The following is a 14475-nucleotide window of genomic DNA, read 5'->3' as shown; positions in this document are numbered from 1 at the left end:
AAAAATCGTTAAAGGAAAGGGAACAAACACTGTAAATATTATTTAGACCCATCAAGAGTACCCGGTCAAATGCAACAAATAATTGAGTTGATTGATAAAACAGCAAATCCAAATCCAGAAAGAAGGCAAAATGTAATCAATTTGGAGATTTCATACAATAGAGAAAAGTGCATGAAAAGGTTTAGAGAAGACAGAGAAATCTGTACATCCCGGGTTTCTGTGATCATCATGTCTGCAGGCGGTACCAGAATGAAAACAGACACAATCCTGCAGTGTTAGTCCCTCGACAGACCAGAAAACATTTCTGAAATCCTCCCTCAGTGATTCATGCCCACAAACAGAAGTTCTAGTTAAAACTTTGCAGCACAAGGGAAAACAACTGTTTTGAATGAGTCATTTACACTGAGGGCGAGCAGACAACATGAAAGTGGTACAATCTTGGATCAAAGAAACCATTCATCTTGAACAATATGCTCAAATGATGAAGGAAGACATTCGATGAGAACAGAATGACTCTCAAATCACAGAGGTTGAGTAAGAAACTGCCTTTCCCGAGCCCTTATAAACTATTTGGAGGATTTGGAGCAGCAAAGATGGCAGAGGAGCCTCAGTTTAATAGTCAGGTTCCTGTTTTGTGCTTCAACTTTGCAAGAACATGAGACAAAGGATCCCTGGGCAGGACAGTCGGCTCCCTATTGCCTTCCAAGCTCGTTTCTTTGGATAAAAACAGCAGTACTAGTTCACTGCTTTGCATTCCGAACACTCACCTCTCCCTTCTTCCCAGCTAGAGACTGGCGCCTTGACGTCGTCTCCTCGTTGATGCTGGACAGAAAGTTCTGGGAGATCCGCAGGGCGTCCTGCAGGAGCGCGTGGTCCGGGTGGCTGGTGGGTGTGTGTTTGAGCAAGTCCTTTGAGCAAATGACAGAATAATGTATCAAACAACAAAAAAAAAAAAATTATTTCAATTCCCAGTGTCTAATATATAGACAGCTGTGACTTCGATAAAGTATGTTTCCAGTCATTTTGCTTACATGTAACACCAAAGTGCTGCGCGTCACCCGGTCCACAGGTTTATACAGTAAAGCTAGAAGTAAAATTAGACAAAAATATAGTGACATTTTTATTCTGCATGCATTATATAACAAGACAGATTTATAATTTAAAGTAATTTTAATATGACTGACCCTCCAGGGAGTTCTTGGCTGTATCCTTACAGTCTTTAGGGCTCCTCACCTTCAGGTTCTATTTGGATTAAAAAAAAAAAAACTAATCTCAAATTAAGTTGGCACAAACAACACTGAGTAGATTAACAGCACAAAAACACAGTAAAGTTATATTACATAAACTTCATTCACTTCCAGATTAATTATTCAACCATCAGCAGATTTTTTTTTTTGCCCCACTATCATGGCTCAGAGTTATGCATCATTACTAAGACCATTCATAAGTCTTCCATGATAAATTTAATGTACAGCATGTAGAGGCCCGCCTAAATGCTGACTGGCAGGCCCTCATGAAACATAGATAAAGAATTATGTACTAGAAAGATCCTTATGGGTTGCGGGGAAAGGGAGAAGTAATGAATCAAATGGTCACCAGACTGCTCTGCAGTCACAGTTATACATTCTTCCAATTATGAGTAGCACTGTGGTCAAAAAGAAAAAAGAAACTACATTGGCCGTTTGTTCCTTTGTGTCATGTGAATCACTATGCATGCTGCTCAGACAGAACTGTGCAAAGAGCAGCTGAAACAGTCAAACTGTATAACAATAAAGTGAAGCCCTCAGTTTATGAATCAAGAGAGGTTTTCCGTTAGTTTTGTCAGAACTTGATTAAGTGGAGCAGCACGGAAATATTTTCTAAACAGGGAACAACGGAGCATTTCGTCTCATTCACTTTGCACACGGACACTGTTATCACATTGCGAAATCCATATTGAATGGCTGCTTTCACGTAGAAACTGGCCTTGCAGTTCTAACAACATGAATGCATCACACAGGACTTCCACGTTTGTTTGCTTCCCAGTTCAGTGCTCTGTTGAGGGCCAGTCATTTCTGTCCAATGGGAGCAATGATTGTCACGTGTGCGGCTTTGTTTACAAATTACAGTCTGTTTGCAAAAAAAGTACAATGTGAACGCAAACCGCACTTTTGGTCTGGTTTTGGTCCAGACCAAACAAGCGGGCCAAAGGATTTTCTTGATGCTCCAAGAGGGAAAAGAATTCCAGATCGGTTACATCTTGGATGACCACTTAACTAAGCACTACCTGCCTATTTTATGTGGTCAGTCTCACCTCAGAGATTTCAGCAAACTGCGAGTTGGCCTGGCAGCACTTCTCCGCTGTCTCTACAGCAAGCTCATAGTTGTCCAGGAATGCCCGATACACTCCGAGCTGGCTGGCCTGAGAAGGAGAGGAAAAGTTACCTTTTTAAAATAAAAAGGGAAAGAAAAAAAATTCTGTACATTTTTAAAATATGTTTTTTTAAAAGAGCCAAACTGAAATAGCAACATACATAATCAAAGTAATTTCTTGGCAAGTAGAATCTGAAGACTGTGAAATGCATAATCGAACAAAGCAACCAGCAAAGAAGACAGACGGATCAAAAACAACCCCATTTTTACTACAGTGGTCCTTGACGCTTGCTGCTATAGCAACTAGTGAGACCTGTTCTGTGTCGAGTGGAATAATTAATGACTGCTGTAACAGAGGCTATGATAGCACATTTAGGAAGCTTGATGACGAAATTAAATTCCAGCAAACGCCGTCTGCCAGAGCTGAGATTCATCTCAGCGGAGAACAAAAGGACGATCAATTCTTCAGAACAAAAGCTGAGAGAGGAAAGCGTACAGTGGAGCGGAGGTGGGCGCTGTGTGAGCTGTCAAGATCGACCCCCCGTGCGGCCACCCCCACCTTTACAATGCTTATCACACATGTAAGCACTTCCCATCTGAACATGCTGAACAGGAAATTTTATTTGTAAACCTGATCTCAGGGGGAAGCATTTCAAATTGCCTTTCATGCACATTTCAGGTATGAATCTTAAAGATGTACTGTATTTATCTTCATTTTGTCCAATGATTAGGAATAAGAGGTTAGATAATTAACATGAAGAGTGTTTCACAACCTTTTGTCAAAGAATTATTGAAAAGTAAGTTTATCTAAAAATAGCTATTCAAAACTGAGATTAGTGTTTTAGCATTTTAATGTATGGAACTAGAGATTTTGCTCTTTCAGCATTTAGAAGTAAAAAAAAAAAATGCAATGAATTACTGAAAATAAATTAAAAGTTGTGCACCAAATTCTTGTTTTTCAATATCCTACAACTTTTAAACTCTGGGGAAAAAAAAGAACACAGCAGAAAAATAAATTTCAAATTTATATCTGCAATGAGTTCACGCACTCTTTTACTGCAACTGTACAACTTTCAAGCTATACGCCACAAAACTGAAAGCTGTTTATTGTGTCCAAGTTGAAACAGATTTAAAACGCTGTTTAGCAAAAATGCTGTTGCGCCGTAAAGCAGCAAGAAGGAGGAAGGTGCTGCTTTCATAATCTTTCCCCAGGCAACACAATCTGCACTACTGCAGGGGCAATTCGGAGCGTGACAGTTTCACTGAAGAGGGAGCGGGCCGCCCAAATATCTCACAACCACATCTCCATACGACAGCGTGAAGGCTTATGGAGTGTAGCCATAGAGTCGGGGCAGAAAATGGTTTTGAGAGATGGAAGAAACACGCTTAGGTGTTTGGATTTCTCAGCTTGGGATTTGCAATTTGTTAGAGCAGCTGTGTAATTTATTGCAGAAAACAACATTAGGAAAACAGCCAAGTGGCATTACATGAAAATGGCTGAATTTAGCCTTGGCTTGTAAATTGCTCAAATGTCTTGTAAACATTTTCTGGTGAGAGAAAGCACTGTTTCATCTAGACAGGAACAGATATGTTTCAATTACAGCTACAGCTAAATGTAGCAAAATACAAGCTAACGCTTCTGGCTCTATTGAGGCTATAACACCTTCATCTTGCTTATTATTAAAGGGGGCATAATCAAATCTACTAGCAAGCTGTCCTTCCTTGCTAGCATGTAGCATGTCAACTAGTTGTAGCTGTAGGCCTAAGTGAAATAACACTGTTCCCATTAAAAAGTACACAACATTTAAAACAATAGTGGTTAAATGCAGTGGTGATTAACTTCCTATTAGTAGAGGATAATGCCTTCTCCCTCGGATCTGATGGAAAACTGGTTTTCAATCCTACTGGAAATGAGAAAGACAGGAGAGCATGTAATTTTAGTAACATTGATGGATGTTGAAAAATAACCACAAACTTTTACGAGCAGAGAACCACAGAGTGGTAACTAAGGAAGTCACCAAGTCTACATAGTCAGAACAAAAATGAAGGTTTCAGGATGTTTCTGGGTCAAATTTGTTGATGATTTGTTCCATTTATTCCCACTAAACAAAAGATTTCATACCCAACTACTTCAAGTTTTCTTTTTCCCTTGTAGTTAGGTGTCATCATGATTTAGGCAGATAAATTATAAGTAATGTATAATTTTATTTATTGGAAATTAACTAAAAAGTCTTATACTCGTAGAGAGGTCATTTATTTTGACTGTTGAAATATTACGGCTAATCCTGTTCCAAATTTTATGAGCCCAATTTGGGGGGGAAAAATGACCCTCCTGAGCATCGCATTACGGATGATTCTGTTTCTTAAGGTACAAAACAACCAAGAACACAAAGATGTCAATTAGCAAGGGAGTAAAATGACTAACAATTGTGTATTTTTTACCAGAAGTGGCAATAATAGTGGAGATTGGTGAAGTCTATGTAGCAGCTGAGACACGTACTGTAAGTTTGATCCAGAGATCAAGAGACATTTTAAAGTTGATGACGAGACTTGTCCAAGAGATATCAGGGATTTAGTCAAGCTAACAGCCAACAGCAAACTTGACACTGAAAGCGCGTCGCAGCCACAGTTTAAACAGAAAAGCTTCATCTTCTTTTACTCATCTTTAATAAAACAAATTCAACACTAGTTTAACAGATTCCCATCTCCGAGGCTTGTGTTTGGGAGGATCAGGATCACAACTGTGAATTTGCCCTATTTTCAGCCTTCAAACGATTCTCCCCGACACTTCACTCTCGTAGCCTGTCAGCGACGCTCTGCCTTTTCCTCTTTTCATCCCCTCTCTCATCTTCCTCGTTCTGATGTCTCATGACTCCCAAGCTTTTGCAGATTTAAGAGTCATGGTGAGACAGCTCTATCAGAGTTCCAGCAGCCTGAAAATCTACTTGGCTTGTTGGCTCCCATCCTTTCACGGACGTCCGCACCCCCACGAGGACGCGCACATCACCTCCTTTGCTCCCTTTAATTTTCATTATCGGTCTATTATTTCGGTTTTACGGAAAAGGGAATAAGATAGAAACAGTTTGACTGTGTAAAGCAAGTATTTGCTTCGTTTTCAAGCATGTCAGAAAAGTTGACATTGTTCATTGTTCAATAACAATAATATAATAACTGTGATATCCATTACTATATGACTGTAATTCTTGCTCTTTTTGAACTTAAAAGAACTTACATCATGGTATTCATATATCTTTTTACACTATCTATAGGTTGCTCAAATCATAAACCATGAACCAACACAAAGCTGATGTTGGTTTCTAATTTGCCAGTGTGGTAAAGGACAAATGCATTGTGTTATTTTGACATCTGAACCAGCTTTTTTTCTTTTTTCTTCTTTTTTCATAATCTCTACCAATCAGATCTGTCAAAGTAAGACTAAACACAGGTTCTTCAAAGCATAGTTTGTGATTGCTGCCATCCTATTTGAATCCTTCAAATGAAAAACATAGAAGGTTCATTGCATCGAATCTAAACCAGATCTGTATGTTAAAAACTAGAGTTCTTCCAGTCTGGGACCCATAAAACCGAAATAACAATAGCGCATGCTTAACGCAGGCTAAAATGCGAACCATTCTCAACCAGCAAATGTAATGATTGTGTAATCCTTTACCATCAGAGCAGACAGTAAATGAGTATACTGAAAATAAATGTGTCCGATTTAGAAGCAACCAAAAAGAGAAAATAAATATGCAAAAGAAAATGTATTTATTTTAATTTCTTCCAAGTGCCTATCTATTAGAAAATAATACAAATTCAATTAAAATTTCTCACCCAAAGCCCAAAGGCAGCTTAAGAGACGCATTAATAAGATTGCGTGTGTGCGTGTGTGTGTGTGTGTGTGTGTGTGTGCGTGTGTGTGGTGAAGGCAGCTCCTATTTATAGCAGCTTCTTGAAGACAAAAAGCACACAGCGTTGTGATGGCCTCAGCTGCCTGAGGCAGAAAGGGGGCATTGTGAGGCAGGCCTGTGCCCCCCTCTGTGTGCATGAGCACGTCAGAGTATAAACCAGTGCAGGGAGGCGGGGGAAAGAGATCAGTGGGAGAGGAGCTGTAGTTCTCAGAGTATTAACAAATGATTCATTGTGAGTTAATTGACCCGCTGTGAAAATGATTAAACAGAACCACTGTACTGTACATTTGGCCCTGACATCCTTGGAAGAAACTGCTGCAGGACAGAGAAAGAGAGAGTGAGCAGCTGTTTGGGCGGAAAAGGGGAAGGAAAAGCAATCCAGATTTAATTTGTGCAAATTTGAAAGCACGACGGAGAGGAAGATCGCTAGAAAAATCAAATCTGCTTTTATTGCCGATTTATCAAATTTAACTGGCAGGTCCTGCTTCTGACATCCTTCTGTTTGATGAGATGTTACAGTAAGTAAAGCCGCCGCGGCTCTGTTGGTTTGCTGTGGGAGGGCGTCCAGGCAACATAAATGTCACTGTGGAACCCCGAATGTCCTTTTCCACTGCTGTCAACCTTTCTGGCTGCCCAATGTTGTCACTTTGATTAGGGGTAACGTCACGCAGCTACACCCAGGGACTCAGCTGCTGTCATAGCGGCACACAGTCTACAACCACAAACAGACCAAGCCTTTAATTTTCCCTTGATAGGAATTCAGACTGCATTCACCAGTTTCTGGAAGAGGTCTCCGACCCTCTGGTGGTGGCTCCACTGCTGGACGCGGGGCAAAAGTCCGTCGTAAAACTCCTTGTGGATTTCGTAGAGCTCAGGCACTTTGAAGAAGATGGTTTCAATCTGGGCCACTGTGAGAACAGGCTGGGACGTTGTAGCAGCTGCCTTCAGTGGTTTCATTGGCTGAGACAAACAGAAATTCAGTTCAGTTGATTTAACAAAGAGCAACAGAGATGAATATAACCAGCTACTCAAAGGTCAATTTTTGATTCCTTATCCCTGGACTGGAATCAAAGAGTCTCCTTGAAACATATTGAGAAGGAGAAAAATCCAATTATCCAATTAAAACACATTGAATTTATCACTGGTTCGCAGAAACTTGCTGAAATGTCTGAAGCGCTGAAATCGAAACAACTGAAATGAAAGTTGGCAACATCAGGAGAGTGAAAAATGACAACTGTCGCTGGTTTCAGAAGGTGTGACCTGGAGTTTTACTTAAGGAGACAATGATGTTGTGCAATGCAGTTTCACTCACCAGTAAAAGAGCCTCTAGGTGGCTGAGGTATGCTTCTTCTGTGGCCAAGATCCCAGACAGGACCCACTTTCTCATCTCCAAACCCTTTTCAAGGTCACACTCCGTCTGCGAAGAACATAAACATGTCTAAAGCTTAAAAGAAAATGCAACAACTCTAAAGCAATTGAATAATGTTTTGCCTCCTGACAACCTAAATACATGGCATATGGTCCAAATTGTATGAAACCCTGCTTTCATACTTTTTTTTTACCAAAAAATCTAAATCAACCCTCAAATGTCCCGACTGATAAACTAAAATTCATTCATCAATTATGGTGAAAGGGTGATGAATAAGACTTTGAGTGTCTATAGTTACTGGCTAACCATGGAGGAGCTGCAGGAATGCTCAATGAAACAAAAACATCCTTAAAAATAAAAAAAGAGAGAGAGAGAGAAACATCCGAGGCTGCTTTGCCATTCCACCATTCCCCTCAGCTGAGTCAAAGCTCACTGAGGAGCACAGACATGAGAGAAAACAGAACAACAGAGAAACTCCTCGGGCTGTCTTGTTTAACCACAAACTCTGAAATAACTCAAACAGACAGGGTTTCTCCCATGGCAGAAAAAAGGTTGGGGCCTAAATATGTGCATGCAGAAGAAAGACACAAGCTCCAGTCTGGAAGTGGGGGGATTTCAGCTCTGTAGGTAATGATGAAGAGGAGAAATGAGGAGAAACAATAGGAAGTAATAAAATAAGCCGGCAGAGATGGATCAAAATAATAAGAGAAAACTTTAAAAACAATATTTTTAAAGGGAGCAGCAAACATATTTCAGGTGTAATAGAGATGGAACTCGTGCCTGCAACAATAGATAGTGAAACTAGCTCAGTGGCGCATATGCAATATATTGCCAAATGTATTCGCAGATCTATCGTCACCTGATTTTGACCGACGTCAAATTCCTAATCCATAAAGATAAATGCTTCATGGTTATAAGCACATTTGTGAGGTTAGACACTGATGTTGGACAAGAAGGCCTGTCTTGTCACCCAGAAGATGTTCTGTCAGGTTGAAGTCAAGACTCTTTTCAGGTCAGTCAGGTTGAACTTAATGATGGAGATCCATTGTATAAAACGTATTAACTCTCTTGTTAATCTGAAGTCCATTTGAAGTTTGAAGATCTGCAGCTACTGCATCCGCAGAAAGCTAGCAACCTCTTAGCCGAGGCTAATGAAACCTCAGCCTCTGCCAACACTTTACTATCGAACATTTAGTAGTAAGGAAAATTAGCAGCTGAAGCCATTGCATCTTGTCATGGCACTACAGTGGAATTTATTAAGCTGCCGAGATCCCATTCTTTCACAAACGTAAATGGAAGCAGATAGCATGACTTGGTGCTAGGAAGTGCTTGACACAACTGAAATTAATATTTTAATGGTTGCAGATATATTTGGCAATACAGTTTCACAGTTTATATGCTATAGATGCAAAATGATTTAAAAAAATTGTATGAAAATGACATTTAAATCAGTTTTGTGCATTAGCATATTCAGGCTGTAAGGCATGTCAGTATTTCTCATTATAATAATAATAATATCTAAAAAAAAATAAAAAATAAAAAAAAAGCTAATCTTTTCAGTACTTTTAATAAGAATTTATAAGAATAGCTGTACTTATTGTTGCTTTACATTATAGGGTACAATAGTCGCACCATGCCTTCTACACTGTTTTTGTGCACACTTACGGGGAGAGCTTCGAAGTCTGTGGGCGTACATGCATTTATTAAAATGATGGGGCAAATGGGTTTGAAACTGGTTTCCATGGCCACTGCATAAGTAGACGCTGTTGCAGATTTCAGGGAACAGTTAAGGTCTGAGTAGATGATGAAACCCTCTGGGATTATTATAGACCGCGTCAAGGTTGTTAACCTGCAGTATAAATGCATGACTGAATACACTTTGTGATGTTGCAACTCCTGCAACAGTCGCATCACTATGATTTTTGTAAAAAAAAAAATACTACTTGACTAGAGCTAGACATTCATAATTACACCTTTTTAATTTTGATTTAGATAGTACAGATATGCTTCTATCATTCTCCATACAATGAACTACAAGAAATCCAGTGGAGCGCACGTGGCTCCAACAATAACATCTGTGATTTGTACTGCAGAGAAATCAGTGATATGGTTCAAAAGTTTCGCAAGGCTTGTGATGTGATCTGGTAAGCTCATGTTCAGCCTAGGAACCCCTGGACTATCACTTAATTCTGAAACGTCTTTTACGTCTAGCTTTTTCTTTCCTTTTCCTGAATTACTAACCCTACAAACATAAAAACACACTATGCATATTTGTCCAAAGACAACATAAAGAGGAAGCTCGTGACTGACTCTTTATTATTTCCAACAATCTGCAGAACAGTCATCATTAACTTGGAAACATTACACATATCGCAACGTCCACAAATACACACGAATAAATACATATATTTAACAATTTAACATTTTATTTAAAAGTGAAAATGGATTTATTTTCTAACAGTTGTGATTAAGTTTTTAAAGCACAAACTACACACTTAAAAAACAATGAAACAGTCTGTTCCTCTTCTTGTACAGTGCCTGCAAAAAGTATTCATTTTTTGTTTAGATTTTTTATTTTTGTAAAAAAAAAAAAAAAAAGCCACATTGTATTGATCATGACTGAATTTTAAAAGTGATAAAAAAGATAAAATGGCCTATAAAAAGAGAGCGAATACTTTTTTTAGGCCATGTAACAAAGCCTCATCTTTAAAGGTTTTATGCTTCAATAGTGTGATCTTTTCCCGTCTTATTTCTTTCTATTATTCTCTTACACCCCCTTTCATGAAAGCAGTCCGACGATGGATTTTGACAGCTCCTGCATTATGTATAACATTGTTTAGAGTTCTGAGCTGCATTCTATGTTCCCATTGCTCATTATGTATAGGCACTAAAATACACATATAAAGAAAGTATGTACACAAATACATTTTTAAAAAAAAATTTCTGGGCTATCTTTTAACTTAGGTGTTGCTAAAATAAAATGTAATGGATTTATTACTCTAATGCATCTCATAATGAAGACCTAAAAAAAACAAAACAAAAAAAAAAAAAGTAGCTGTGACAATGAGTAAAAATGTGTTATCACCCTCAATGCTTATGAAGTAGCATTAAAGGCCTAGCAAACATGGAGAAAAAGGTTACGCCAGAAAAAAAAAGACACAGGTTAAGCATTATTTCATCCATTCAGATGACAGAACATACGTCTTGTATGTTCTGTCATCTGTCTGCCCAGACATTCCATCTTTTATTCATTATGCTGGCAAGTAATGAGCCCGTCTTTGGGACCAGCTTAAAGAGGCATCTGCGTGCTGCGCTGCACTGGAGCTACACACCTAAACAAGAAGCTCTCATGATCTGAATCGCTTCTGACTTGTTTGTGGGTGACTGAGGTTTGTAGAAGAATCAGTCAGATCAGTAAAAAAAAAGAAAAGGCAGCTCCGTAACAGAGTTTTAACAAGATTGAGAAGACAACAATAAATAGTAATCCTATATTAATTTTATTAACACTTTTATTTTTATTTTACAAATTGCTCACAAACAATTTGTGCCATTCCTTTTTTTAAACTCCTGTTGTGATTCCCTCCTATGTTCATGTCTGCTTGGCTACGTCCAAAATATCCCGTGTTGCACCTCAGTAAGAAATATGAACAATTCCAGATTCTCTAGAAAGATTTGATTTCTTATGGTTATTATGTCAATGTTTCATGTAGCCAAAGCAAGCAGGGGCATGACCTCACCAACAGTATTACATGAGAAGCAACAACAGTGAAATTTAAGAGGCTTTATGATGTTGCAGTTCTGGTAGTCAAACTTTAAAGCTAAAAATAAATAAATAAATCTGCTTTATAGTTTGAGGAAGAAAGCCGTCCTTGATTTACGCTTCTGCAACTCTAGCAGCAATATAACTGTCTTCATGATCAGTTACCCCTATTCTCCTCTTACTTTCAAACGAGAGGAAAAGTCACAATAGGAGGAAAGAAAAAAGGAGCCACTGACAAAAATCAAATCATCTCTGATGGTGAGTCACCACAGTGACATCATAAAACCGTCAGCTCACACTGGGCCAAATTGAGCCTGTCTGCGCTCTGATACATAAATTAAAGGCTGAGACAGGGGCGATGTTTGCGGAGGACTTTTCAAAGGGCAAATAAAAAGCCATAGTTGCTCTGGCAGCCCATGAAAGTCTGTTTGACTGTGCTGGGAATTTGTTAAGGGAGGATTGTTTAAGTGTTGTGTCATATATTTGACTGACTTTCAGAGGAGAACTGCTTTGGAGCTAAAACTGCGGCGAAAGAAACTGAAAACATTCCTCTGACACACTAGCAAATAAGTTATGTGATTAGGTAGCGGAGAAATCCATTAAATAATACATGGATTTGAGCATAGTGCAACCGCTTGTGCAGCAACAGTATATTCATCACCTATTGATGTCTTGTGCAAATTTACTTTGAAGAATTATAGTATATAACCTTAGTAATGCCCCTTTTGTAATCAATTAAAACCAAACATAATGTTTCTGGGATCCTAGAGGGAATGTAATCATCATGGTACTGCTTACATAGTACACCTTTGCTACCATGTGATCACATCTACACTAGAATGTTTTCTTGAATTTACAACCTGTGTAATTCCCCTATAAAAATGTGACGTTGCTGCACCTCTGTCAGTTTCAGCATAACTTTAGGGAAGGAAAAAACTATCAGAGTTACTATTATATGAGAATATGGGGGAAAAAAACAACTCTGTTATTTTGAATATACTTACGTTTTAGCAGAAGGAGTAGAGGACTAGTATTAGATATGAGTTTGTAGTTAAATATCTACCTAATATAAATATTTTAAAAAACAACATCCCATTAGGTGCAGTGGTACAATTGAAGAGAGTTTACTTATGCTGCCATAATTGTATATGTTTTTGGACGACTTAAATCTGAATCCTAAGTTCCCAGGTCAAACAATTAAGGCAGCGACCACTATTTATTGTCAGATGTAACCTATTCATTACACTCTTCTTGTGACTTGTGAACGCTCCCCAGGTGTATTAAAGATTGAAAGGTTATGAGCTAAAAGATCGTCATGACAACCAACACAAAGATTTCACCGCTCAGAAGCCATTTTAACCTATTGCTTTAAACTGTGGCACCCTTCCATTTTTACTTTCGTCACAAAAAACTAAGAAAAACAGCTCACTGGTGTATATGTCATCTTCAGACGTTAAATATCGCTGGATCTATTTTTACAAATGCAGAAAGGCAGAAGGAAGAGATATGGAAGAAGGATATATAGATGGTTGTAAAGTTATGGGGATGAGGAATAATTCTGCCAAATACTCTCCCAGAAGCAGTCAGCCTCTGAAGGCTAATTTGTTTCTTTCTTGGGTGTCAGGGTGGAAAAACATGTTTTATAGAAACGCTTTAATTTAAAGCGATAGGCCCTTCAGCTGATGAAAAGTTGGAAGGTGAAAAATATTCGCCCTTTTCAAACATATTTGTGTATTCTTAACCCCTGGCTTTAGCTTGCTTTTGCAGGAAAATTCAAAGAAAGTGTCAGCTGATACCGATGAGAAGACACGATGGCACACTGACCGACTTGGAGGACTCCAGTGATCCTGAGGAGAGCGTATCCCGGCTGCTGCGGCTCTTGGAACTGAGGTGCGGCGAGGATGATGGCGAATCGTCAATGTACGGCAGGATGTCATGGTGCCGCCGCTGCTCCTCTGCTCGGTCTGCGTCGTAACCGTACGTTGGAGGAGTTCCAGTGAAATGGCCATCTGTTAAGGACAAAAGCCAAACAGCAATTTAAGACCTCTAAAAGGTTTTTGAAATTGATGCTACGGTATTTCGGACATGCAGATGCTTGTGGGCTAGCGAGGCATCCAAATCTTTAATTTTCCTGACTCAGGCTTCCAGAGTTCTCGGTATATTTTTAGCAATTTCTTAAAGTATAAATACTAAAGTTCACATTGAATGCACAGCAGATATTTCTACAGTCATCAGGCTTTAAATATGGAAAGGGACGGCTGGAGTGATTGATGGATAGATGGTAAAGTCAAACTGCGGACTTGTTCATGCAATGGCATCATGGTTAAAATTTGCTTACCAAGACATAAAAACTATCACTTAAATGCCGTTAATGCATAGCCTGTGCAAAAACCAAAATCTGCATAAAATCCTTCACTTTTACTACAGACATCAAAGCATCCTTGACCTACAATTCACAATTTATGCTCACTATTTGAGGTTTTCTGCACGGCAGTGCATTGAGACAAAGACAGGGAGTTGTGCATTGCATTTACTGATTGGCTTCGTGCTCTCAGAAGGTTGCCAAGTCTGGTAGAGTTAATTTCCAACTCTAATTAGAGTAGCTCAGGAAACTGGGGCACATAAAATTAATTTCTCTTGTTCATACTCCATAAACCATCAAAAGGAAACACCTGAGAAAAAAAACAGAAAACTGCTTAAAGGTTTTAAAAAAAAATAGATTACAGGGTGCATCATTAAAATGTATTATTGATTTGAAAACTTTACTTAAATTTGAACAATGGACGTTAACTTATACAGCAATATATGATTCACTTTAAATGGAGTCAGAACAAGAAACAAAGACCGGTGAGCTGTTTGTTCAGCAGATCAGTGCAGGATGTGGGACAGATAAAAGAAAGACAGAAAGAAAGAACTCTAAAGAGATAGTGAAGAACTTTTTGAAGCACCTAAAAGTTTTTCAAATACCATGCTTCAAATACCATAAAGTTTCTAAATATATGGTCTTTTTTATATGCTGAATCAGACTTTGCTTCCACTGAATAAACCAAAATACAAGCCCTAATCGAGAGATACACTTAATATTA

At 38.7% G+C, this 14475-nt stretch overlaps 1 protein-coding gene across 1 annotated transcript in view; it reads right to left on the bottom strand.

The window, feature by feature from the left end:
* Positions 1 to 14475, bottom strand: part of bcr (BCR activator of RhoGEF and GTPase) — a 74839-nt gene that overhangs the window by 18485 nt on the left and 41879 nt on the right. Inside the window, exons 2-8 of the mRNA XM_008423957.2 lie at positions 13214 to 13398; positions 7573 to 7677; positions 7035 to 7220; positions 2294 to 2401; positions 1185 to 1242; positions 1032 to 1084; positions 768 to 908 (exon numbers count right to left, since the gene is read on the bottom strand). Coding sequence (XP_008422179.1) covers positions 768 to 908; positions 1032 to 1084; positions 1185 to 1242; positions 2294 to 2401; positions 7035 to 7220; positions 7573 to 7677; positions 13214 to 13398 — 836 coding nt within the window. The remainder of the gene's footprint in view (positions 1 to 767; positions 909 to 1031; positions 1085 to 1184; positions 1243 to 2293; positions 2402 to 7034; positions 7221 to 7572; positions 7678 to 13213; positions 13399 to 14475) is intronic.

Source organism: Poecilia reticulata, linkage group LG12 (assembly GCF_000633615.1).
Source record: "Poecilia reticulata strain Guanapo linkage group LG12, Guppy_female_1.0+MT, whole genome shotgun sequence".
NCBI lineage: Eukaryota > Metazoa > Chordata > Actinopteri > Cyprinodontiformes > Poeciliidae > Poecilia > Poecilia reticulata.
The sequence above is the reverse complement of the archived record's forward strand: the minus strand, read 5'-3'. Positions and strand labels throughout refer to the sequence as shown.